Consider the following 27,820-nt stretch of genomic DNA (forward strand, 5'->3'; position numbering starts at 1 on the left):
ATACTGTCCCCCACAACGTCCTGATAACGAAGCTGAAAAAGTGTGGGATAGATGAATGGATGTTGAGATGAGTTGAGAGCTGGCTGACTGGCTGAGCTCTGAGGGTGGTGATCAGTGGTGCAAATCCGTTTGGAGACCCGTAACTAGTGGTGCTCTGCAGGGGTTGGTCTTATTCAATATTTTCATTTTCAACCTTGATGAGGAGATAGTCCAGCCTCAGCAAGTATGCTGATGATACAAAGCTGGGAGAAGTGGCTGACACCTGAAGGCTGTGCTGCCATTCAGCTAGACCTGGACAGGCTGGAGAGTTGCGCAGCAAGAAACCAGATGAGGTTTAACAAAAGCAAGTGTGGAGTCTTGCACTTGGAGAGGAATAATTGCAAGTATCAGTACAGGCTGGAGCATGAACTGCTGGAGAGGAGCTCTTTGGAGAAGGACCTGGAGGTTCTGGTGGATGACCGGTTGGCCATGAACCTGCAGTGTGCCCTGCTGGCCAAGATGGCCAATGGCATCCTGGGGTGCATTAAAAGGAGTGTGGCCAGCAGGTCAAGGGAGGTGATCTTCTCCCTTTACTTTGCCCTGGTCAGGCCTCACCTGGAGTACTGCATCCTGTTCTGGGCTCTGCAGTACAAAAAAGACAGGTGTCTCCTGGAAAGAGTCCAGTGGAGGACTACAAAGATGATAAGGGGCCTGGAGCATCTCCCCTGTGATGAAAGGCTGACAAACCTGAGTCTGTTCAGTCTTGAGAAAAGAAAACTGAGAGAGGATTTTATTGAAGTTTATAAATATCATAAGTGTGGGAGTCAATGGGACATGGCCAACCTCTTTTTAGCGGTCTGTGGGGACAGAACAAGGGGAAACAACCATAAACTTGAGCATAGCATGTTCTGCACCAATATGCGAAGGAACTTCTTCACAGTAAGGGTGACAGAGCACTGGAACAGGTTGCCCAGGGAGGGTGAGAAGTCTCCTTCTCCGGAGATATTCAAGACCTGCCTGGACACCTACCTGTGCAGCCTGCTGTAGGGAACCAGCTTTGCAGGAGGCTTGGACTCTATGGTCTGTAAAGATCCTTTCCAACCCCTACAATTTTGTAAAAAAAAAAGAGGAAATGTGTCTATACTTTGCTGTGTATGACTTGACAACAAAAAAACTCCCATTAACTGACAAGAATTAAAGGTCATCCTCTTGCATCATTTTCCATCAGTTTTGATGACAGTTTTGTGTTCTTAACCTAGAACAGCAATTGGTTCCATTGAACTTTTTCAGAAGCATTATATGGCTTGTACCAGAAGACTATCACCATATTAATATTATTCATGGGGAAATCCTAAAATAGAAAGGATTTCAACAAGGTGCTAAGTCAAGTGATCTAAAACAATTTCTGATGAGTGCACTAAAAATGATAAGAACTAGATTCCCAGCAACTCTGAGGCTGGCCTTGTGTTCTGTTCCATATGCCCTGTATGATCCCCGAAGAGGGATCCTGCACAGTACCATTGCCTTAGTGGCTGAGCTTTAAGAAATTCTTTATCATCTACAAGGAATTCACTCTATCACCTATGGAAGGTCACAGAGAATGGGAGAGGTCTCTGAAGACTTGAGGAAAGCCGATGTCACTTCAGTTAAAAAGGCAAGAAGGCGGATCCAAGAAACAACAGGCCAGTCACCCTCACCTCCGTCCCTGAGAAGGTGATGATACAACTTATTCTGGATGTTATCTCCAAGCAACTGGAAAAGATGAAGTTTATCAGGATATAGTCAACACGTATTCATCAAGGGGAAGTCATGCTTGACCAACCCAATAGTTTTCTGTAGCGTTGTGGTTGGCTGGGTAGATGAGGGGAGAGAGGTGGATATTGTGTACCTTGACTTCAGCAAAGCTTTTGACACTGTCTCCTCCAACATCCTCATAGGTAAGCTTAGGAGTTGTGGGATAGGTAAGTGGACAGTGAGGTGGATTGAGAACTGGCTGACTGGCAGAGCTCAGAGGGTTGTGAAAAGCAGCATAAAATTTAGTTGGAGGCCTGTAGCTAGTGGTGCTCATCAGGAGTCGGTGCTGGGTTCGGTCTTGTTAAACATCTTCATCAACGACATGGATGAAGGGATAGACGCACCCTCAGCAAGTCTGCTGATGATACAAAGCTGGGACAAGGTGCCTGGGGAGGCTGTGGAGTCTCCTTCTCTGGAGATATTCAAAATCCATCTAGAAGCTTTCCTGTGCAACCTACCATAGGTTTAGCAGGGGGTTGTACTGGATGATCTCCGTCAGTCTCTTCCGGACCCTATGATTCTGTGGTTTTGTGAAAGCCAGAAGGAAGAGGACACAATGAGTTGCTAATGGTTATACATTGTTGAGGTCTTTGGCTTCTAGGACTGCAGTCAGAGCCACAGGAAGATAAAGCTGGGGCACTGCTTGGCAATCTCCCATTAAATTGAGGAACTGTAAATGATAGCTGACAACAGCTTTAAGGAAAAATGGGATAAAAGCAGCGCTTTGGCAAGCAAAGCTTCAAATCACAAAAAGGCAAAAAAATCTCAGAGCTGTCTACTTGTAACAAATACCAGTATGCCTACATATCCCTCCCAACAATAATAATAGTCTCAAGGGAATGGGCAAGATAGAGTATGATGACAGGCAACAAATCAAATACTGCCAGCTACCACACAAAAGGCATGGCTGAAATGATAACCAGTGCTCCCTAATAGCAATTTTACAAGCTATGAGATATCCCACAGCATTCAGGAAAGTTGATCAGCATGGAAAACAGGATGGGAGGGAGGAAGATTTATTACATGTAAATTTACAGCTCAGTCCTGCTGAAAGCTATGTACTGCTATTGCTTTTATGCAAATGATGGAGTAAATTCGATTGCATTGAACACTGTACATATTTTCATCAGCGGGAAAAAAAATTATACAGCCAGTATTTTGGGTAGGACAATCAGGAAATAAACATCACCTGTCAGTTTTTGCTAGCTGAAGAAATTGTCGGCCCTCAGAAAAAAATGGCTTTGGGGGTAATATTACCTCAGCCTCAGATGTGTTGTCTGGTGGGACTCAGTAGCGGAGACAGGCTTGCTCTGATAATGCCAGCAGTGTCACAGCACTGTGAGGATGACAGCTTATTTTCTCATGACTGCCTGAAACACAGAGCACCAGCTGATACCACCTCACAAGAGCCAGCGATGAGGAAACCGAGGCCATTAATGCAGCGCTGCAGCTGCATGCATCTGCTGAGGAATGTCACAGCAGTTGTTACTTTTCATCCTTCCAAAGCAACTGCAATCATTTTCTACCTGCAACATCATTGTCCTGCTGAGAACTTACATTTCTGCATTATTGAAGGGGAATGCATAATGTATCATAACAAGAAAACAGCCTCTGACTTTGTCTTCCTAAACTCCTCTATCATTACAGAACACATTAATTTATTATAATAGCTGTGCTCGTGTCCTAATTTGCATCCACAACATTTCTTCTATTATGGGCTGTGCTGATATAATTGTTATGCGGGCTTTATTGCTAGTAGCCCTGAGACATCACAAAGTACTTTTGGGAAGGGAATAAAATCAGCAGAACTACAAACCCCACCCTGCTCATGTTTTTTCCATTGCAAATTCATCTTTGAAGGGAATTTTCATTGCATTTTTAACAACATTTTCCCATACACTGCTGAAAAATATTATTAGAATTCAACAGCCTGCTGATCTTAGGTCTGTTTTAAGTGGGAAGAGAAAAACTTCTCTACAACAGCAAGGGATTCTTTATTCCCCACTTGCCCTTCCTAAATTGTGGCATATATGAGCTTCCAGCACATAATTTCATTTATGGAGTTGTACTCAAACATTAGGCAGAAATATTTTTTTACAGCAATATTTTTTTTTTGGAGGAGAGCAACTCTCTTTGTTTCCTCCTTCCCATGGTCCAGAAGTTGGTCCTGCACCTCCTCCTAGCTGCTACCTTCTCTGGAAGCAGAGGAGTAGGGAAGAAAGAAGAAATCTAGAAGTGACACTTGACAAGCTCTATTTTCAAGATACACAACTGCTTTTCTGATCCTGGTGCACCTGTCCTGGGACTGGATTGCTACCTTGCTTCCTTCCTTCCTTCTTTTCTCTCTGGCCCCCAGAGTAACCTGTCAGTAAATCTTTATCCCTATAGTGTATAACTTGAGAAACACCAGCACAGCAACTTCTGTATCGGAGGCTTCTATTCCAACCTTCCAGCATCCTCACAAAAGCCAGTTCTTCTAAGAAATCTGAAATAAATGCAATCAAATCTTTGGAAAATGTCTTCTTGGTTTTTTGTTTGTTGTTGTTGTTGTTGTTTATGGTAGGCAATGTGATTCTTTATTTTATGTTTTTACTCTAAATTTCTACCATTTAATATTGGATTTACAATATATGATCCTGAAACTGGGCTGAATTTTCTACTTGCTTGGGAACAAAATACACTCTTGAAATGCTGAAAACAATAGTGTTCTCTTTTATATGGTACTCTCTGGACCCTGAAATACACCCATTTCATTCTGCTCTCATTATCAAGGTAATTAGTTAAATGAGTTTGTAAAAATCTGAGGTGATTTCACCAGAAAAAAAACACAAAATATGTTATACTGAATTTAGCACGAATGAACTGTGAAATTGTATTGATCTTAGGCTGAAGAATGGAAAATTTAATCAGTCTTTCATCAGTAATTCCAGGATACTTAATTATCAAAAAAATGTATGTTGTTCCTCTCAGCTAAATTAGACTTGAGGCTATATATTCATTTCAGCAACTCTTCAAAGACAGGTAAATAATGTCAATCTTAGGAAGAATGAAGAATCATGTAGTGCAAATCAGTTAAAACGCCAGTACCAAATTTTAGTCAGAAAATGCAGAATTCTGATGTGCTCGCTACAGCTGCAGTTAATAGCGTCAGCTTACTGAACATGCATTGACAAATTTGATTCATATCTACCAGGTCCAAATGCTCTTTTCTCCTTAAGGTGCCAGCTCTAGGAAAGTTTCGTCAGCTGTCTCTTCTGAACAGCTTTTATGTCCTCATGAGTGTGGAGAGGAGACATTATAAATTAAGATACTTTTCTGCATGATTCTCACAGTACACCAGTTAATAACTTACACATTCTTGTCGCAGAATCATTGAATGGCTTGTGTTGGAAGAGACCTCAAAGATCATCTAGTTCCAACGCCTGCCTTGGGTAGGATTGCCAACCACTAAATCAGGCATCAGATCAGGTTGTCCAGGACTCATCCAACCTGGCCTCGAACACCTCCAGGGCTGGGGCATCCATAACCTCCTAATTTTCATCTATGTTGCCCAATACAGCAAAAATAATAAATAAATAAATAAAATTCACAATGAATATAGAAAAGTTCTGGGCCTATATGTAATTCCTGTTACATTCTGTAGGATGTAGGTCAGTGATGTTTTTGACAATCAAATAATAACAGAAATATGTCATTACGGATGCATTTGAGGGAAAAAAAAAAAAAAATCCTTCCAAAGCTGTTTTGAAAATTGTAAACCATAGAAAAACAATAATTTTTCAAGCAATTATTTCCCAGGATATTCTCCACAGCAAAATTAAGGGAAAACTATAGAGATTTTCATGAGTTAACAAACATAACTCTATTTGCAGTACTTATAATCATTGTTGATACCTTCTGCATATGCCAAAGTCAGGACCAACTCCTGCCAGTCTGACATGAGCTGCTCACACCGGAGCTGTGTCCACAGGAGTTGGCAGAGCACTCCCAGAACCCTGAAGACAGAGCTGGGCACAGGCTGGTGCCCCCCCAGCACTGCCTGTACAATCATTTAAAGACTAAACAGAAGTCACAGTTGGGAAGCAGGCAATATAAAATCAAATTTTGAGTTATGGTATTTCTAAATGAGCATGTCTCTGTTTTCCTCTATTTTCAGATGTTTTGTGCTTTGTGTTTTGCTTTTTTTTAAAATAAAATACAGTAATGCATGTAGTGATGCTGTTGTCCAATCCTGAGAAAGTCTTAAATCAGAGAAGAGGGAAAAAAGGGGGTCTTTCAAGTATTTGCTCTCTCATATGCTGACTTTTTCTGAGCTGAACATTATTTACATTGGAATAACTGTATGAAATTATCACTTTCATGATTCTCTTTGAATTACTGAAGGCATCTAGTAGTGTCTTCACTATTATCTTTCTGCTCTCAAAATAGCAGAAACGTTCCATTTTGAAAGATAAACTTTTCCTCTGTTGTCCTAGAGAATGTGTACAAGTTTGGGATCAAATATTCACTCTCATAAAGTTGTTTTTCTCAACATAAGCTTGAATAAATTCAGACAATTATAAAAAGAAAAGGCATGGAAAAGGACCATCTCTTCAATATTGAGACTGAGTCACAAGTTACCACTTGAAATAGTCACATGTTTGAAATAGCATGTGAGGATGGAGCAGGACAAAGTGAAACAGGTACAAAATGACAGTGAAGGTAAAGACAGAGCAGCTGTGGGGAGCAGCTAGACCTGCTGGAGACAGCTCAGCTTGGGCTTCTGGCTCCTTTTTGTTTTCCCATACTTCATTCACATGACACAGCTGCAAACAGCTGGAAACTGCTGTAGAAGGGAGCCTAACTTTTTCTGCAAAGTATCAGTGATGGGAATCGGGCATGGGAAAACCAGCAGGTACTCCTAGCTCACAGGCAGGCCAGAGGGCCAGGAGCTGCTGAGGTCATTGCAAAGCCTCAGCCAAAGAGAGATGGTCAGAGCAGAAGAGCAGTAATGTGACCAGAACAGCTGCAAGAGCTGTTTTTCTTGGTTGTTTTTCAAGAACCACATAAATTTTGCAATAAAACTAAGTGCTTTGCTAGCAATTCTTTTTCACATTAAGCAGTTAATGTGTGAAGTACAAACACAGTCATGAGGAGCAGACAGTGCAGCGATGAACAGTGTGCATTTACAGACACACTGTAATGCACTGTCATCAGCAGGTCTGTTTTGTAAAAGCACGAGATAGCTGCTTTTCAGTTTCCCCGCCACAAACCACATCTTAAAAATACACTGCCTCCTATTGTAACAAATTCCCCAATTTAAAGAGTTCCATGTTCACCTGTAAAACCGAATATACAATGGGAGATTTTGTATTCTACCTCAGCTTGAAAGGCACATGCTGTGAGATGTTTTAAGATTCCTGGAAGATGATAACCACCTTCAGCTATGCCTAAAATAACACCTCTTCTGTAAAACCTCTCAGGTGCAAGGTTCTGGAGTTTGAGAGAAGTTACCAGTTACACTTGTGCCTTTTTTCATTCTTCCCTATATCTGCTCTTGGCCTCAAGCAAGAACAGGATAAGAAGCTTGGCAGCATTTCACAGCAGCTTATGCTAGCACATTTACAGCCAAAGCACTGATCTGCGTGGGGTTTCTGGCCCTTCCTGGTGGCAGCTGGCTCCTCAGAGAGATGTACTAACAAAGTCATAGAAAATCATCTCTTCTTGCCCTCTGGTGATGGGTGAGCGCATGGATTTTGGTGAAAACAAGAGTAGTTGCTGAAATTAAACAAAAATAAAGGTATGAAATAACAACGTTGTTTCCTGAGCAGGACACAGTGCACTTTGAAGGCTAATTTTCCAGCTCTGTTCCACAAGACCACTTACTTGGTCACTCTGCCCCATGTCAGAGCCACTTCAGCCACAATCCTGTCCTCAGGGAAAAAATTCTGACACAAAATAAGTATGGTCATACCAAGTAAACAGAAGGCCTTCTGGTTCAATTTCCACTCTTTGACATTGGTTAACGACAGCTGCTTAGGAAACAGGCTATAAAGCCAAGCAGTGTCCTGATGGTTCTCAGTGTTCCTTCCCTGCTTCTAGGAACCAGCACTTCATGAACTTTTTGAACCTGGAGCTGCACCTGTCTTGGTTAGGCTGCTGTGGTTAATAGGTCCCCAAAGAACTTGCTTAGTGTATGCTTAAACTTAATCATCACACATTATTAAACCAGGTAACGAGTATCTCCCAGCTGTAAGTGGCCCAGTTCCAAAGGAATGGAGCTGCTCTATCTCTTGTTTACTTTTGCTATGGGACAAAGAAATAGCTTTCAGTACTACAGTAAAAGAAATTCACTTCTTATGATGGCTAAGGCTGGATTTTTGTGCTTCTTTTGAGGGGGATGGCAGATGATAAGGCCTCTTCTATGAAGAGGGAATGCAGCTGGCCAGTCCCACAGCTTTGCTAGGAGTGAAAAACACTTTTCTCTGGCAAGTTGGAATACCTGTAGAGTATGGGAGATGAAGACCTCTGAGGCATTCTCCTTAATCAGTCTCTGCTTACATCAGGAAACAAGAAACAACAACTCAAAGGTAACTTAGAATATGTTTTGACAAGGACAGATAAAATTTAATGGCCTTCTGCAGCACATGGGTGACTCAGCTGCACAAACTGCAACCTTGCTTCAACTGCCTACTTTCAGTTCCTCATTTTAAGGTATTGTTGGCACTGTTTACATGTTTAAAAAAAAAAATAAAGAAAGAAAAGAAGAAAGGGAAAGAGACTCAATCTTAAGATTTAAAGATTTTTGCAAGCAGGATGTCCATTTCTGCAAATAGGTGAAGTGAAATAAAGCCCAAAGTGAGACTCACTTTGCTGATTCATGCTAACTAGGAACATCATCAGCTGTTCACTCACCCAATAAACTGCTTAGCAGGGAGGAGACATGGAGTGACACACAGGACAACACTAACGCTATTTATTTTTTAAAGTGGTTTTGCACAGTAAGATGGCGCTGAAATGGAGAAATTCCTTATTACACAACTTACATATTTACAGTGATAGGAAACTGTATGTCTAGGCAACGTCACTGAACACAACATAGGAAGGCAAACAAACAAACAAACCACAAGCAGAACCAAGAAGCTGCAATTTGAAAGCACTGAGGTGCCTGAAAGCCTCCACAACTCCATAGCCCCATGCATCTTCGCTATGGACTGGAGGAAGCCAGAAAGGACCCATCCACACATACCATGTCTGAACCCAGGATCTTCTGTACTGAGTTAACAAGACTAACAAGCCTCTGGAGTGAAGGGCTTTGAACAGCAAAACCTAAATCTGAGGTATGGCATAATCAGCGATAAGCACTGGGGACTTGAATGTGAGAGGGGAAGTTACTGAGACACAAAAATACTGATTAAACCGCAGTTTGGAGACGGCTGCCATTCTTTGGTGTGCACGAATGAGAGGCTAGAAAGAACACTGGTTCTGCTAAGACCATCTGATTCAGAAAAAACAAATATATCTCAATGTTTTACCAGTGTCTGAGGACTGAAACAAGTACAACTTTTCAACAAGCAACTGTATTATGTGAAAACCCGGTCAGCCTTAAAGCTTAATGTGCAACAGAGGAGTTCAGAACAACACCTTAGTTGTCAGCAGTCTGTCCTTACCCACATATATTATCTTTCCATCTTCTCCTTAAGTTCACCACGTGAACTTAATCACATTGTTTCAAATATTCTAGACTGCAAATAAAGACAAAAATATTATTATTTATGATGACCTGTGCCTTTAAGTTACCCTGCAGGGACAGAGGAGACAAAAACCAAACCCAGTGTGGATGGATCCAGCCGGCTATGGGAGGAGATGGGGTGAAGGTGGGAGCCCCTCTGCTCTGCTTGGGCTGCAGGTCAGGACCAGCTGCTGTGGCAGGAACCACCAGTAGTCAAAGATCACAGTCAAAGATCGCAGATGCTAGTTTTTGGTTTTAACTCTTAAAATTAGTGATGTTCTGCACTGAATGAAAATTAGTGATATGAAACAGGCACAGGTTTCCTCTGGGTTGGATATGGTAATAGTAGTCTTTCATTGCCTTTTTTTAAAAAAAAAAAAAAAAAAAAAAAGAGGTATTTCAGACGTGTGTTTTGCATGAACTTTCCTTATCATGATTTCTTTCAGCCTGATATTTAAATCTCCATTATGACTCTCTGTTGTCAGGGCTTGCATTCAAGCTCCATCAGTCAACTGTGTTATAATGAAAACAAAAAGAACAGTTGCGTCTAAAACCAGACACATCTCTGCAGAATGACACAGCTCATTCCCTTCTTCTTTTCCATGGTAGTACTATTTGGAGAACTTCCACCACAGATCTCCACTCATGCTGGTGGCCATGATCCAAGTTATTCAAGGCATCTGCAGAGATGAGTTCTGTATAGAACTGTGTAGAAAATGTGCTTTTTTTCTTTCTTTTTCTTTATCTTTTTTCTTCATTTATACTCAAGATAGCCTTGAAAACACGAGCTCAGAATTAGACAGTACTCTTTAATGTCATTCTGCAATCTGCAAATGATGTATAGAGATTCTCCACAGTCTCTGTAGGTAGTTGATGTGGAAAATTAAAGCCACTTTAATTTAAAGAAGTACTGAACTTCTTAGAAGGCAATTAAGATCACATTTTAAATGGCAGTCCATTTATTAAATCACTAATAATTTTTTCAGCCAAAAAAAAAAGTTCAACGAATGAGTTAATCCAGATCCATCAAATATTTTCAGATTAATTATCATTGTAAGAACTTGATAAAAAAAATACATTTATTGTATTATTGATTTTGAGAAATATACATATAACATTAAAAATGCCTCTTTTTTCAGAAACAAAATTATCTGGGAATGTCACCCCAGCAATCCTCAAATGCCAGGATCTTCCCACAGAAGCCAAGCACAATTCCCTGAAGCGCAGATGGCTTTCAGTAAGAACTTTTGTCTTGTCTTTGCCCTTTGATAAGTGCTCCTAAAAACAGCTCCTAATGTTCTGAACTTTGAACTTCATTAAGCACGTCTCTAACATATTTCTGCCTGAAATGAGAATGGTTCAAAACCTCATGGCAGTGTTTTCCATGCCCTGACACCCAAGTGACATATCACCTTCAAAGACTGGTAAAGTTTGGTGTTAAGATTGTCTGACTGAAAGCTTAGCAAGTGCTCCTAGGAGACTTGATCTCCCCAGTGAGTACACACACTTCTTCAGTCCTCCAAGACTCCTGGTGACTGGGGAGAGGCTCTCCTCTTTGGCACTGGGAAGACCATCCCAAAGAGACTGCTCGCTAAAATGAGTTATACTTGCACCATGCATGCCTGTGAATGACAAACTGGACCTAGCAAGAAACCTGCTGGGGTTCTGAGCTCCTTCTGTGAAACAGAAAGCTCCCATGGGCTTAAAATCCCTCCTTCACCCCATCCAAAGCAATGTTACCTGCTGGCCAGGTGACCTGAACTGCCCTGCTCACCCGGCAGCCCATTGGGCTATAACCCTCACACGATCACTTTTGCTTTATCTTGTGACAAAATACTGCTACAGGATGAACTGGACTGTGGACCTGGATGAAGAGAGAAGGACAACACTGTAGAGCTGAGCTCAGGCCAGAACTCTGTGTTACTGTCTGTCAACAAGCCTATGTGCCACACCAAACGTGCTCACCATTAGGTGACCATGGCCACTGAACCTTGTGTTGATCCTGTACTGAGGGGTATGACAGGCCACAGTGGCTCTCAAATTTGGGGCTGACTGGTGTGTGTTACATGGTAGTGAAACACATCCAGACTTTGAGACCATGTGACACACATTGCTGGTGATAAATAAGCTTATGAAGGAACTGAAAATTCGTGTAGTTATTGAACTACACTGCTTCCTGCTTTAAGAGAAAAACTACATCTGAGAAGCTTTGTTATTATTATTAGTTTAATCTTTTTTATTTTTAGATTATAAGGTTTTCTACATTATTAGTATTGATGAGGAGTACAAAGATTGAAAGGAAGTCCTTTGTCTTCTGCTTTCTGGCTGTCCTTGTTGTACCACACCTGTGTGGCAGTTAGAATCATCTCTTTGTGTCTTAAGATCACAGCACACGGAGGAGTATGAGGAGAGCAGGGGCACTGCTCTGCCGGTCCCAGAGCATCCCACCCCAATGCAAGGGAAAGTAGTGTCTGCACTGCAGCAAGCAGCTGCTATCAGGGATGAGGCTTCTGCTGTGTATGTATTGGTTGTACAAGAAACATAACCTGAAGTGTGATAGCTCTGATGCAAAGGCATGCTTCATCCCTTGTGCTTGTAGAATCATAGAATGCTAGGATCATGGGATCACAAAATGACTTGTGTAGGAAGGGAGCTTATAGCCCACCAGACCACCAGATGCCTCCCAGCAGCTCAGGCTGCTCAGAGCCCCATCCAGCCTGGCCTTGAGCACCTGCAGGGATGGGGTGCCCACAGCTCTCTGGGCAGCTGTGCCAGGGTCTCACTGCCATCCGAGTGAAGAACTTTCTCCTGACATCCAACCTAAATCTCCACTCTTTTAGTTTAAAGCCATTTCTCCTTGTCTTATCGCTATCAGATCCTGTAAAAAGTCAGTCTCCCTTCTGTTTATAAGCTCCCCTAAAGTCCTGGAAGGCCGCGGTGAGGTCTTCCCAGAGCCTTCCATCCTCCAAGCTGAACGGCCCCATCTCCCTGTGTCTTCACAGGAGAGGTGCTCCAGCTCTCTGATCGCCCTCCTGACCCTCTCTGGATCCGCTCCAGCAGCTCTGCACCCTTCTTGTGCCCGACTTCCAGGCCTGGGTGCAGCACTGCATCTGGAGTTTGTGCTGTCCTTCACCACGGTGGATACAGCCCCAGCTGAGCAGCACAACGGCAGATCTGCACCACCATCACCTCCCGCGCAGTGCCAAAGCATGGGCCAGGGCAGCGCCGCCAGAAGACAAAGTCCATCCCACCTTCCCTTGGCAGCAACCACGCCGGATTCCGGGAAAAGGAGACGCACGGCCCTGATACAAACTGCCGGCAACAAAACCCTGCCAAGAGCGCGAACGGGGAAAAGCCGTCACAGAATCTCTCCATTAAAACCGGCCCTTAATCGGCTGGAGATAGGAAGGCGCAGAGAGGAACGGCGGGCAGAGCCGCACCAAACACCGCGCCGAACACGGCCGCACCGCCTCGCGCCCGCCCGCCCGCCTCCTTCCTCCCGGTCGAGGGGCGGGACCGCGCCGCGGGGAGAGCCGCCCCCGCCGCCCGGCGCTCGGTGTCGCGCAGTGCGGACATAAACACGGCGCGGCGTGACCTCCGGGGGGACGGGGCGGGGAGCGGGCCGGCTGAGGTACGGGCCGAGGGCAGGGGCGGCCGGCGGGGATAGGGAGGAGGAGGCGCTGGGGCTGGCGGGGGGTCGGGTGCCGCTCTCCTTCCTCCTGCAGGTTGGATGGTGGTTTCCTTTCGTCCGAGCGATCGTTGTGACGTTTTATTTTTTCTGCTGAAGCGAGTTAAAGGCAGGATCCAGAAATGAGGAAGGTTTTGCTCGTAGAGCCGGTCATTTTCGTCTACATATTCGCGAGTTCCCTGACGAGCCCGGTGATGCAGCAGTTCATTTACAGAAAGCTGTGGGAAGAGGAGTACAACTCCACCGCCATCAGCAGCGACAACAGCAGTCACTGTGAGCGAAACAAGAGCAGCCCAACTTATGTCATGCAGAAGGTAAGAGCAAGGAAAAAAAGCAACTGGAAATACAGGCGATAAAACCTTCAGCCTGTAGGTACTGAGCAACATAGCCTCCCTCTCTATTACCTTATTTAACCTTTTATAGGTAGAAAATGCAATAGTTTCCTAAAGCGCTGTCACTTTGCTGCCTGCTTGCTCTAGTGTTGCACTGTACACAGTTGTCATACTTTCAGGACAATGAGAGACTGAAAGAGGCTGGAAAGGAAGATCCCAGAGAAGTCTGTGGGGGTATAAGGTGTGTAAGAGAGAAGTTTTGTAATAAGGGTGGTGAGGCACTGGCACAGGTTGCCCAGAGTTCTGGTGGGTGGAGCCCCATCCATGGAGACATTCAGGGTTAGAGATGAGGCTGTGAGCTCCTGATCTAGCTCTCAGTGGCCCTGTTCACTGCAGAGAATTGGATTAGATGGCCTTTAAGGGTCCCTTCCAACTCAAACAGTTCTATGCTTTTATGAATTTTCTCCAGGAGGACACTGAGATAAATTCATCCTCTAATCTTTTAATCATCGTTTACTGGTTGAAAATCATCTTGGATTGGGCCCAAGTTGACATTGGCATCCCATAACAAAGGGTGCTGCTGCAGGCTCTCCTTCCGTGTGTTTATGCACTATCAGTGATGTCTGTGGAGTGCTCTTTGTATATACAGTTTGACAGTTGTCCCATATATATAAAATATCAGATCTACCAATCACAGAACAGTGCTCATCTACCTTGTTGAAATACAAAGATGGCATGATGATCCATGGCGGGTACCATTTGTTACACTTTTTCATGGTATGTTGGGTAGCTAGGTGCTCACTGAAACCTCTGCAGTGGTACTTCAGAGCAGTTTTAATGCTACACATTAGCAGAACTGATGTGGGGTGTCAACAGAAGAGTTGAACATACTCAATTTTTGCTTTCAGAGAATCATGGAGTTATTAAGTTGGAAAAGGCCACTAAGGTCATCTAGCCTAACCATTAACCCATCACCACCATGCCCACTGGCCATGTTCCTAAGTGGCAGATCCTTGAGCACCTCCAGGAGCTGTGACTCCACCACCTCCCTACTGTCTCTTTCCACTCTGTTCCCACTGTTTCCCAAGTGTGTTGTATCTAGCAGTTCTTACAGTTAGAGGTTGCACTTTGGATTAGATCAGAGTGCTGGTTCAACAGAAGGGTCATCTTTTTTTTTTTTTTTTTTTTAGTTTGTAACTGTTTTTCTGAAGCAGTGAATTCCTCTAACATACTTTGTAGTCACATGATTGCAGTATCTAACATGGGGATGTCAATAAGAATATAGGTTCAGCAAAATCATCCTCGATAACAGCAACTGAAGCTTGGATTGGGTTAAGTGGAACCTGACTCTACATGGTAAAGTGGGAAAAGTAGATGCCTGGACTGTAAATTACACAGAAAATGGGGTTTAGTTACGCAGAAAATGAAGTTAATGGAAGCTAACTGCTGGTATTCCTTGATGCTGCAGTAAAACAGGTGGCACTTGAAGATTTTGTTCACATCCAAGATTGGAATCTGTGACAAGCTGCTTATGTGAAGAACTGAACATTGGAGCATGTCAACCTCATTTGTCATACATAAAATGAAATCTTTAATGGCTTGTGCTTCTGTTGAAAATAAGAAATGTTCAGAATTTTTAGCATGAAGTAGGTTCTTCTTCATAGAGCAGGAGAAGGAAGAATTTGAATTAAGAGGTAAATAGAATTGTAGTCCAGAATACATTCTGGGCTGCCCAGACAGCAAAGGAAGGTAATATATGCCATTCATTGGAACTGATCTGGAGATCACAGCCAATTATTGTTACGAATATGCTTGTGTGTTCCTCCTCCAAAGCCTTTTTTTTTTTTTTTATCATTAGCTCCTCGTTTGTAACTGTGGGCATTTTATCGTACAGTGTCATATGTCAATGGAAAAGACAACTATTAGAATTAAATGTGGTGCTTGGTAGTTCCAGTCACAGAGTCCATCAGAAAACTTGCATTTCACAAACATTTCTGTACTTTGCATTTGCTAGAAACCCGCCAAATACAACTTAATCTTCCAATTGTGACCACATATACTCCAAGATTTAACACTTGATGTATGTTTTGGCAAAAGGCTGAAGCAGAGTGCTGAAATTCACACAGCAGCACTGATAGAGGTGACAGTGGATTTGCAAGCTACAGGATTTTTGACATAAAGGAAGCCAACTGTGTTTCCCATATACAGAAGCTTTGATATTTGAGAGTAGGAGTCCTTCAAGACGTTATCTGAGTCATGGCCAATAAAAGTTGTTTCCCTTTCTTGACAAAGTTCCATTCCCTCCGTTTTGGTGGTAGCACACAGGCCATGAATTATTGAACACTCATGCTGTTGTCTGTCTGTCTAGCCCGTATTTTTGTACCATGCTTGTTCCCATCGTATATGGATGTAGAACTAAAAATCACCTATTAATTTCAGCGGTGTCTGTGCAGAGCTGTAACCCCGTGTATGATGACAAGAGTAGATCCAGTAACAGAGTCCCAGGCCCTTTTCTGATGATAGAAGTAGATGTTTGGGATTTTCCAAGGTCACTCTGAGTTATATACATAGGTACAGTAAATTGTACTGTCAGGGGTGTTTGGTGTCAACTTTTGGAGGAAAACCTCTTTTATAGGTTGATTTAGTGTAAGTCCTTCCGGGGATGGAGAGGCTTCTTACTGATCTCATTTATTTCAAATTGAAATGTAAAAAGAAACTGAAGACAAAATCACTTGAAGTCTAAAAAAAAAAATGAAATAGACTGTCATTCAAAATGGATAGTCTGGGCAGCATGTGGATTAATTATTTCCTTGGATTTGCATTTAGTATAGCAATTTTGTGATAAATAAAAATGAATTTCAAAGTAACTCAAATACATGCTGGCGCATTCTGATCTCTGGCTTGAATAATCCTTTTTGTAGCTCAGGAAGAGCTATGTTATTAATTAAAAATTGTTTATCGTTCAGGGCACATGCATTTGTCACTCAGTAATATTTGTAATTTTGTGAGCCTGTTTGTCGTATGTTCTACATTGTAGCCTCAGGCAAAAGACTTCCCTCTTAATTTGATCCGTATGCGTGTGAATCATTTCTTCAGTGTCATTCTTTCAATTTTGTAATCTGTGTTTTTGAGCATTACTTCTGTCCAGCTTAAACATTTGTCTCAGAGTAGAGCAAATTCACAGATTATTTTTGAGCGTGTGTAGTTATACTGATATTTGTAGCTACATGATTAAAAAGCAGCTGAGGGTTTGACCAGTTGTCTTCTGTATCCATTTCTGCTAAGTTTATAACAACACAAAGGGAGCTTTCACTCTAAATTGAGTTTTTCTGTATTTCTTTAGTTGTCTGGTCAGTAGGCAGCAGGTCATTTGTGGCAGTAGGGTTACAGTCATTTGGGGTGTCATAGAACCATATCATAGAATCACAGAATGGGGCAGGTTGGAAGGGACCTCAAGGATCATGAATCTCCACCCCCCCTGCCACATGCAGGGCCATCAACTTCTCCATTTAATGCTAGATCAGGCTGCCCAGGGCCCCATCCAATCTGGCCTTGAACACCTCCAGGGACGGGGCATCCACAACCTCTCTGGGCAGCCTGTTCCAGCACCTCACCACTCTCATAGGAAAGAACGTCCTCCTAACATCCAACCTAAATCTTCCCTCCTTCAACTTAAAACTGTTTCCTCTTGTCCTGCTGTTATCTACCCTTTCAAAAAGTTGACTCCTCTCCCCTCCTGTTTATAGGCTCCCTTTAGGCACTGGAAAAGAATCTGGATTTAGAGTCACATTCCTTATGTTGTACACCTGCTTCCAAAACAATGAGACACAAACCTTTGCTGGTTTCTTCCAAGTTCATACATCTGTGTATTTCAGCAGTAACTGCATTGAATATTTAATGCAGACTGAGAACATAAATACGTAGTAATATTTAGTTTGATTTCCAGTGTACTACCTATGTACTTTTCTATGGAGGTCATTGACTTAGAACCTGACACTTGTAAAGAAGCAACGCCTACAACAGGCGTTATAAATGGCAGAAATAGCACAGCCTGTTGCAGAAAGGTGTTTTCAGACTCTATAAATGCAGCCACTACCTACCCTGGAGTTGCTTGTGCTTTGTTTGCTGAGCCTGTTTGTCTGCGGGCTGACTGGCTTCCTTTCCCATTGGCGCTGTCTTTTCAGAGCAAATAATTTCCCATCCCTTGCCAGTCTTGCTGCCATTCTCCTCTCACATTAAATCCTTTCCTACAGCTTTATGCTCCAGGTTGCCTGGCTTCCTGCTGCACTGCCGTACCCATAGACAGGGCTGCTGCCCAGCTCTGTGTGATGCCTCAGGGATCTGATTTCAGAGTTACACTCTATGTCTGAAAATCTATTTTGTGAGAAGATCCTGTAGGAAGGGTTTGTGTGAATGCAGTTACCACCTTGTCTGCTGCTGCTCTTTTGTCTGGACAGGTTGTTCTCTTTGAAAGGGCTGCTGGGACTGCTGTTTCTTCAGTCTGTATAAATCTATTAAAAGCTAGATCCAAATCAGCTCGCTGCACGCCACCGCTTAGCAGCCAGCTTCATAAATGTGCAAAATATTTTTTCCTATTAACTTTTGAGTTCTTTTCTTTACAACCATTAATATCCTATTAACTATAAACTATTTGATTTTTAAACTTCTTTTTAAAAGAACCAAGACATTTTTTCCCGTAGTGGTTGTTTACAGCATAGCTACTGTTCCTTATGAGAATACCTGCTGTGGCAGGTATCAGCAGATATATCACTGATTTGGACAGTTTCTGAACCCAGAACTTGCCAGTAAGGAGAGTTAATTTGCATTCTGTACACATGGGTCAATATAATTTTTAATACCATTTCACATTTGTGTGCTGTTACTATCCATAACACTGCACACTGGGATGTCAGCAGCAAACGCTGTTTATTCACTTGCAGAATGTGCTGGTCAGTGAATTGCTTCTTTGTGACCCTCCCATCAGGATTATTTAGGGAGAAAAGAAAGATCTCCTGTGAGTAGAGAGCCAGGGCTGTGCTTCTCAATCAAAGATTGTTCTACTAATGATTTCTGAAGGATTAAAATGGGCCCAGTATCCTTTGGCAGTGCCCTGTATTGAAGGAGGTGCCTAGAGTGCAAACACCGGCTCTTGTAAATGAACATAGCAAAGAATTGTTGTTTTGTCTTCATTGAAACTGCTCTGTCAAGAGTACTTGTGAGAGCATATCTTAAGAAATAAGTTCTGGTTCTGGGGTCTAATGCAACAAGGGATGTTTGAGAGATACTGGAAATAGAATTACAAAAGCGTGTCTTTGAAAATGCAATTTCTTTGTATTATTATCTGATATAATGTATATATTATGATATATGATACTGTACTGTATTTGATTACAGTATAATACAGTATTATATGAGATTATATAATCTTGGAAGATGATATTGTATATTTTGCAATAATATATTTTATAGTATGTAAACAAATACTGTTTTATGCTAAATGTTATGCTGCATGCTTATTATGGCATAATTATATAAAGTGCATTATTATATATCATATATATACATATATAATATCTTTTTTTTTACAATATATTATGGTGTTTACCATTATTTCTGATTTTCTCTTTGCAGGGTGTTCAAGAAAAGACTTCTCTTTTTAACATGCAGCTGGACTTAACAGGGGCAGTTCCCAGCCTGATAGTTGCTTTTATCATTGTAGCTAATGGGGATCACCAGGGACGAAAAAAGTCTTTGGTTTTACCGTCAACTGGAGCTTTGATTGCAGATATTTTCTTCACTATAATATCATACTTCTCCTTGCCAATCTCTGTCCTGTTTTTGGTTACATTTATTTCGGGACTGTTTGGGAGTATGGCAACTTTCCTTGGAGGAGGCTTTGCTTATATAGCAGATCAGTGTCATGATGAGAAACAGAAAACAACACGAATAGCTGTGGTTGATTTAATTTATGGAGTTGTATCTGGATTGGCAGGACTGTCTTCTGGATATTTTTTAAGAGAAATGGGCTTTACATGGACATTTGTGACAGCATCTCTACTTCATGTTGTTAACATTATTTATATTGTTTTTTTTCTGGAAGACACAGTGCACATATCCGAATTCCAGCAACAGGCACCATTATCTTATAAAGAACATCTAAAAGAAACATTTTCTGGAGTGTACATGCTTTTTAAAACTGCCCCTTCTAAAAAGAGAATTTTAATCATTGTGTTACTTTTTATATTTATGACTTACTTATTTACTATGTTTGGGGGGAGTTCCCTTTTTACACTGTATGAACTGGATGAGCCACTGTGCTGGACTGAAGTGTACATTGGATACGGAGCAGCTGCGTTCACTTCTGTCTCTCTGACCAGTTTTTTGGGAGTTTACTTATTTTCTAAGTTTCTCAAAGACATTTACATTGTGTTTATCGGGATATTTTCTTACATTGGAGGAATTGTCATGGCTGCCTTTGCCAAAACAACCTTGCTCATGTTTTTAGGTGAGTTCAAAGTCAATTCTCAACAATATAAAGAAAATTCATATGTGTTATTTATAGTGATTGGTGGTGGTGGTAGATATTAGTGCACCACACTGAAGAGGTAAAATACACAAGGTTGAGTCATACTGATTTGGGTTTAATTAAAAGATGAATAGTATGGAGAGTGAATGAATTTACTTGGCTTATGTTGGCTTATGATTTGTTTTTATTGCTATTCAGATGTAGTGGATTTAGGGGATTCCTCTGTGCTTGGATACTAATGTTTCAATGCACACCTGGTTTGATTGATTGATTGATTGCCTTTTACAATTTGGAAACTGAGCACTCAAAAATACATGTCCAGTTCATTTGCAATGTGTCTGTAAAATCTGGGATTTCTATTCATGTCTCAGTATTGATTCATTGCTTTACAGTAAGAGTGCCATCTTTATTCTGCATTATGCCTGTTCCTGTTCTCCGATCCATGCTGTCAAAAGTGGTTCTCCCCAGTGAGCAGGGTGAGTGGAATTTGTTTTTCAAAAATGCTATGATGTTGTATTTCAGAAGAGAGACACACCAAGGTCACCTTTAAACAAACAGATACATATTGGTATTTTCAGACTGCTTGCTGGATGAATTTGGAGGTTTTCCAACCTTGGTGATTCTATGATTCTACTGCAAGTTTCAACTTTGAAAGAATTTATTGCTCTAAAAAGTAAGATTATGGAGAATATGAAGGAGAAAAATGCTCAATACATATATAGATCACAGAATCATAGAATGGCATGGTTTGGAAGGAACCTCAAGGATCATCAAATTCCAAGCCCCTGCTGTAGACAGGGTTGCCAGCTGCTAAGTCAAGCTCTAGATCAGGTTGCCCAGGGCCCCCTTAGATTTTCAGGGATGGGAGACCTGCAACATCTCTGGGCAGTCTGTTCCAGCATCTCACCACCCTATCTGTGGAAAAGTTCCTTGTAGTATCTAATGTAAATCTCCCCTTCTTTAACTTAAAACCATTCCCTCTTGTCCTATCACTATCTACCTGTGCAAAAAAATGCATTTATCTCCTGTTTGTGGTCTGCCTTTAAGTCCTGGAAGACCATAATGAGATCTTCCCAGAGCTTTCTCTTCTTCAGACTGAACAAGCCCAGCTTCCTCATCCTGTCTTCATAGGAGAGGCATTCCATCCCTCCGATCATCCTCATGGTCCTCTTCTGGACTCTTTCCAAATGCTCCTCATCCTTCCTGAATTGAGGGTCCTGGACCTGGACACATTAGAGTCCAGGTGGGCCTAGAGATGTGGCCTCGTGAAGTCAGAATAGAGGGGGACAATCTCCCTGCTGGCCACCCCTCTGTTGATGCAGCCACGATACTGTTGACCTTCTGGGCTGCAAGCACACACTGCTGGCTCATGTTTTTAATCTATCAGGACCCCTGTGTCCTTCTCAGCAGAGCTGCTTTCAAGGATTTCTTCTCTCAGTCTGTATACTTATCTGAGATTACTAACTGCAACACTTTGCACCTGGCTTTGTTAAACCTCATTAGTTTTACACAGTCCCACCTTTCAAGTTTATCAAGGTCTTTCTGGATGGCATCCCTTCCTTCTCCTATATCAGCTACACTGCTCCGCTGGGTGTCATCAGCAAACTTGCTGATGATGTACTCAATCCCATCATCTGTCACTGATGTTAAGGAGTACTGGTTCCAAGATGGGCCGCTGGGGGACACCTCTCATCACTGGCCTCCCCCTGAACACACAACCACTGACCACAACCCTCTGGTTGTGACCTTCCAACTGATTCCTTATCTACCAAATAGTCCACCCTTTGAACCCACGTCTGTCCAATTTAGATGTAAGAGTGCGGTGGGGGACCATGTCAAAGTCCTTACACAAGTCCAGGTAGATGGCATCAGTTGCATTTCCTTTGTCCACCACTTCATCACAGAAGGCCACTAGTTTGATCAGACGTGCCCTTCCCTTGACGAAGCCATGCTGGTTGTCTCCAATTACCCTCTTGTCCCTCATGTGCATTAACATCTCTTCCAGAAGGATCTGCTCCGTGATCTTCCCAGGCACAGAGGTGAGGCTCACTGGCCTGTTGTTCCACAGATCTTCCTTTCTCCCTTTCTTAAAAATGTGATGTTTCTCTTTTTCCTTCCGAGGACTTCAACTGTCAACCATGACTTTTCAAACACATGGAGAGCAGCTTGGCAACCACATCAGCCAGCCCTGGGATGCAGATGCATTATTACAGTTCCTTTTGTAAATGTGACGTGTAGAACAGCTTCTACATTCACAAGATTTTGATGGAGAAAATAAACGCTTGTTGTTTCATCGGTGTCACACTTTATAACTTAGAAAGATAAGCATTAAGTGGTCAGCCTTCAGTACTCTTAAAAACAAAGGCTTGGATGCTGAGCAATGTACCAGCTTTCACAAATACCCATGACCACTTAAAGGTGTCTCAAGGGCTGTAACATACTACTTCTAGAAGTGCTTTCTTTAATGGAACATGTTTCACAGGAACATGTGAGGCCTCAAAATGTGTCTCTAGTGTCTCATATTTTGCTGCAGCCAGATTTTGAGGAGCACATATTGTCTAGAAGCATTCTTGTGAGTTGGTTTTAATTTTAAAAAGTACACATCTTTAGACACTGAAACAAAGATCTCTTTGTACTGTTACTATGCTAACAAATGCTTCTGTTTTTGTTTCTTGGCGTTCTTTGTGGCTTTGGATACTTGAGTAGTTTGCTGCAGAATCAGGTTGCCTCTTGCCATCCTTTTCTGCTTACCTATTGTGATTTTGCTGTCTGATGAATATGGATGCAGCTTGGGAAAATGTGTCCAAAAATATGCAGATGGAATAGGCTGACAACCCAGTGTGTAGTGCAGAGCCAGTGAAAGATTGCTTCTTTCATTTAAAAAATGGGAAGGGTATGGTTATTTGCTAAACCAGCAGTCCTTGTTGCTCTTTGTTGCTAAGAGCCTTTTCCACATGTAAGAATGGAGACTGGAGAAGGAGGAAACAAGAAAGAGGAGACTGAGAATAGAAGGGAGAATTGAAAGGGGTGAAGGATGAAGCTGTGCAGAATGTGATTAGTGAGTATGAACGGCTTGAATTTCGTGTAACAAATAGATCCAATACAGTAGATACGGTGACAGGATAATAGCAAAGAAAAGTAGTTTCCTCTAACAACAACAACAACAACAAAAATTTCATTTAAAAAGTCTTCTGTAGGAGTCCCTGTGGAAGACACTTTCGTAACAAAGATATATGGTACTCAGGAGCTTTTTACTTGCACACTTGCTGAAATATTGCAGATAAATCTTTTGAAACAAGTTTAAAAACTTTGAAAGGGTTATGGTTTTATTTTGTTTTGTAATCCAATCCAATTTGTTATTTTGCAGGTGCCGTGTTTGCTTGTATTGCCTGTTTAGAAGTTTTGACTGGCACTATTTCACTTTCAGTCTTTAATGTTATCTATGCAGCTACAGTTGCATGGTTTTCAGGCTTTAGCTTCCTCTTGTCAGCCAGCCTGTGTCTAATTCCACTGGGCGTACTGTGGTAAGTACATATCAGGAAGGTGCTTCTGGGTGCTTTTACTGGTGGTTTCTGTTTTGACATGAATTGAAGCTGGGTGGTTTAATGCATTCTTAAACTTCAGTGTTTTCTAACTCATTGGATGTATTTTGTGTGTAGCCTTTTCTTTGTTTTTCATCCAATTTAGGAACTAGTTATATATAGCAAACCTATGGCAGATACTCTGAGGCTTGTCAGCAAGGAACTGCTTGGAGTATGGCAGAGCTGAGACTGGGGAATATAGCAGTGATAGGAGTTTTCCAGTGGGGGACAAGACAGAAGGCAGGGAGCCCAGGCTGTGGAGTTTTAGTTTTAGTTTGGTTCAGTGCTGCATGGTAGAGAAAGTTCCTGTTAAAACATTCTGTCATGAGCAAAAGCTAACAAATATTAATTACGAAATCACTCCATCCTGCAATCAAAACCACTGTTGATCATCATAATAAATTTTGGAAAGCTGCTTTTCTTCCATCATTAGTTTCTCAGATGTCCCATCCTTTGAATAACTGCTCTCCAAAGCCTTCCGTTTGTCACACAGCATTACTGTTTGAGAGATGATGAAATGTTAGTAGTTCCAGTCTGTAATCAGTCTGCCTGCTAAGATAGTATTTTTCACACACAGCAGAAATGATATTGCCTAACTTGTCTAATAAGGGACAAATACTATCATTGGTTTTGTTTATTAAGGTACGTCCAGGGCTTTGTGCTGTGGGAGATAGCTGTAATAGAACTATCAGGTTTGTTTTTACTGCTGAATCGTCACGCTATACTCAGCTAACGCTATCTGTCTTATCTGTGTCTTGCAGCTGGCTTCTGTGCACAAGCTGGAATGAAGAGGACTTGGCTCTGCTTGTACCTGAAGAAGTATCCAGCATAGACAGCGTTGATAGTTGAACAGAGGAGTCACCAACTATTTGGCTTTTCTAATCTGACGTGCTGTGGCAAAGGCCATTGTGTCATACTGAGACCATAGAAATAACTCGTGAGTTGCAGATGAAATCTAAAACTGGCCCTAGAGCACTAAGCACTGAATTGATAGCACTCTACATCCAGTCTTTTTTTAGCACTTGAATGAACCTATCTACTGTACTTAACTATGCAGACAGGCCGGCAATGGAGATTTTAATGCTGTTTTCAGCATGGAGAAAAAAAATAAGGTAGGTTGATTGTCTTTTGCCACTTACCCCATCTCAAATTTGAAAATATAAGCTGTGGATTATGATACATCTTGTGTCAGTCTAAGTGGGAGTACAGAGATAAGCTTATCAGCCCCTTAGCCAGAGGATGTTGGCAATTCTGCTGGAGCCAGTGGAGCTCATGCCAGCTGTGCATGCAGTCCACTGCATACATCTTAAAAGGTCTGTCTTAAGTGTGAAGCCCACAGAACTGTCTAAAATTACTGAACAAAAAGGTACTTCTTTCAGAAAGCAACTGAACGGAAAGCAAGGCTTGTACCTGCTGTAAGACTTACCTCTCTGCAGTTACCAGAGAATGTTTGTGCAAGTTCAATGTATGATGTGTGCAGCTTGCCTGTGTTTTAGTTCTTAAAATGGATTTTCACACTTAGGAAATTTCCAGCCTGTAGAATGTGAAGTTAAGCCTGTCCCTACATTTTGCAGAGGCCATATTGCACATTTATTTTTAAATTATAAATCTTTTATCATTTTTTTCATATATTAGAGACTACCTAAAGACACCTCTATGTTTTGTCCCATGGATATTTCTTGTTTTCCAGTTAAGCTGGCAACATTGAACTTACTTTGAATTTCTAATGAAAGGCTGTAACAGCTTTTTTTTCAGTGGATCTTCAGCTACTTTTTCTATTAATTCTGAAATGAGGTGACCAAATCTGAACTGTGCATCTAAGCATCTTACAATGAATGCAGTGTAATTTATTTGCACTTGAATAACATTTCTAATCTTCAAAGCACTTTACAAACGCTGCTGGGAACTTGCCTCTACAATATATTATCCTCCCTGTTTCAGAGAAACAGAAATCAGCAGAGAAGAGAAGTGACTTGCCCTGGGCCACAGTGCAAATCATGGAGAGCTCTAAACCTAGAAATCAGTTTTCGTGTTGATTCTTCAGCTTTTTCCTTGAGATCTATAGGCAGAAACTAGCCAGAGTATTAGCTTTTGGAATGCATAGCAAAAGTGGGAATAATAAAAAGTGGGAATAAACACCCTGTTAAAGATCACTCCCATGTGTTATTTTAGGAGAGAGTTTTATAGCCAAAATTGTCCTGATCTCTGAAAGGAGAGAGAGGTTATAAGTGACTATCTTCCCCAAAAAAGAGTAGTTAGAAAAATCAAAACGTACCCAGAGACAGATCGTTATTACCAAGAGTACTTCTGCAGAGCTCCTCAGGAGCACTCTGCCAAAAAATATTAGTACATCATGGCAATGCTGTCATGGATCCTTTTTGTTTGAAAGGCAGTTTTGTTTTCATGATATGTGTCTTGACCACTGAGAAGATTGAATGGTCAAGTAAGGTAAAGTGGAGTTGGCACAGTCTGGCAGTCCATAGAATCACACAACCAAAAATGGTTTGAGTTGGAATGGAGCTTCCAGCCCACCCAGCCCACACCTCCCAGCAGCTCAGGCCACCCAGGGCTGCATCCAGCCTGGCCTTGAGTGCCTGCAGGGATGGGGCACCCACAGCTCTCTGGGCAGCCTGAGCCGGTGCCTCACCACTCTGAGAGAAAAGATCACTACTACCTATCACTGGGGAAAAGGACGTGGAAGGACGTGGAGCTATTGGAGCAGGTCCAAAGGAGGGCCCTAAGATGATCAGAGGGCTGGAGCACTCTCCTATGAGGAAAGGTTGAGGGAACTGGCTTTGTTTAGCTTGGAGAAGAGATGGCTCTGAGGAGACCTCAGTGTGGCTTTCCAGTACTCGAAGGGAGCATATAAACAGGTGGGGGAACGGCTGTTTACAAGGGCAGATAGTGATAGGACAAGGGAGAATGGTTTTAAACTGAGACAGGAGAGGTTTAAGTTAGACATTAGGAGGAAGTTTTTCACACAGAGGGTGGTGATGCACTGGAACAGGTTGCCCAAGTTGTGGATGGATGCCCCATCCATGGAGGCATTCAAGGCCAGGCTGGATGTGGCTCTGGGCAGCCTGGTCTGGTGGTTGGTGACCCTGAATATGACTGGGGGCTTGAAACTAGATAATCACTGTGGTCCTTTTCAACCCAGGCCATTCTACGATTTTATGAAGACAGTTACGTTTCACCAGGAGAGGAAATGCTAACTAATTTAGATGAGTATTTTGCTTCTGTCCTCATGAACCAAAACTTACGTTGGCAATTAAAGGCCATTTGCTTTTCCTAGCTAGCTTATACACTAGCCAGTAAATAAAACTGTGTAACTCTTCACCCCTGAGGTGCCCAAGTTGCTGCCAACTTGTAGAAGAAGCAAGATAAGTTTTACAGTAATCACTGGGTCCAAAACTTAACTAGTACTTGTAGAGACATTAAGGATACACTGATGTAAGGAGTTTCAGCACAAAGACTGCACTGTCTTCCTTTCCTCTTCATTATTTTTTTATGTGTTTTGTGAAATTAACTATTGCACAGAAAACTGCCTGGAAGTGAAAAAAAAGAGGTATATGGCTTCATTTCTTCAGCGCAGGTAGCAAGGCAGTTCTGCAGCTGCACTCTGCTGGGAATGAGAAGGTGCACGTGCACTTTTGGAATGGCTTTGGTAAGGTTTAATGTTGCTGTACCAAGTATTTGCTGTTTACAAAATATTTCAGGTAGACACAATGTGTGGGATTGCTAAGTTTCAGCCAAAACACATGAAGGGCACGATTTGTGTTTTTAAAGTGCCTAGCATTGAAAACGTTGAGGAAACCAGGTACTAATGTGCTTTATATTCAAGTATGTAACAGTTGATTTATTTGTATGTAAATACAGATTATTTTAACAGAAATTAATAGTGAAATTTGATCTAAATTCTGTGTTGTATTTGTAGTTCTTGACGTGGCTTTTGGCAAACGGCCAACGGGAGGACTGGTAGAGTAACACTTATGCAAACAGAATACAGCAGTGATACACTATTGTCTGTTTGTGCAGTCATAGCAAACAAACAGCAGTGCAGGAAGATGTGATTTTGCTTCCCTCCTGTGCTGGGGGACAGGAAGGGATGCTGCTCAGAACATCAGCACCAACAGGAGGTGAGGAACTGCAGAACAGATACACTGCTGTGGGCCAGAGGTCAGTGTAGGAGCTGCAGTGCTGCATGCACTT

The 27,820-nt window shown here is 42.0% G+C and overlaps 1 protein-coding gene and 1 long non-coding RNA gene across 5 annotated transcripts in view; both read left to right on the forward strand.

Annotated features, from left to right (window-relative positions):
* LOC146545791 (uncharacterized) overlaps nt 1-27,526 on the forward strand; it is a 158,886-nt gene extending 131,360 nt beyond the window's left edge. The window contains exon 2 of the long non-coding RNA XR_014881088.1: nt 26,391-27,526. This is a non-coding gene — a long non-coding RNA (uncharacterized LOC146545791). The remainder of the gene's footprint in view (nt 1-26,390) is intronic.
* Nucleotides 12,713-27,526, forward strand: SLC46A3 (solute carrier family 46 member 3). 4 transcript variants are annotated; one of them, XM_085216086.1, is made up of 8 exons: nt 12,713-13,115; nt 13,272-13,486; nt 19,136-20,009; nt 20,423-20,506; nt 23,398-23,554; nt 24,373-24,430; nt 24,669-24,723; nt 25,553-27,526. In XM_085216086.1, the coding sequence occupies exons 2-7, from the start codon at nt 13,295-13,297 to the stop codon at nt 24,690-24,692; spliced, it is 1,389 nt and encodes a 462-aa protein (XP_085072212.1). In that variant the 5' UTR covers nt 12,713-13,115; nt 13,272-13,294; the 3' UTR covers nt 24,693-24,723; nt 25,553-27,526. The 4 variants fall into 4 exon arrangements, 3 of the variants coding, with proteins under 3 accessions (XP_085072212.1, XP_085072210.1, XP_085072209.1); XM_085216084.1 differs by having other exon boundaries at nt 24,669-27,526; XR_014881086.1 differs by having other exon boundaries at nt 12,722-13,115; nt 24,373-24,723.
* Nucleotides 27,527-27,820: the final 294 nt, after the last annotated feature.

This window comes from Meleagris gallopavo, chromosome 1 (genome assembly GCF_905368555.1).
Source record: "Meleagris gallopavo chromosome 1, MGAL_WU_HG_1.1, whole genome shotgun sequence".
NCBI classification, from domain to species: Eukaryota; Metazoa; Chordata; class Aves; order Galliformes; family Phasianidae; genus Meleagris; species Meleagris gallopavo.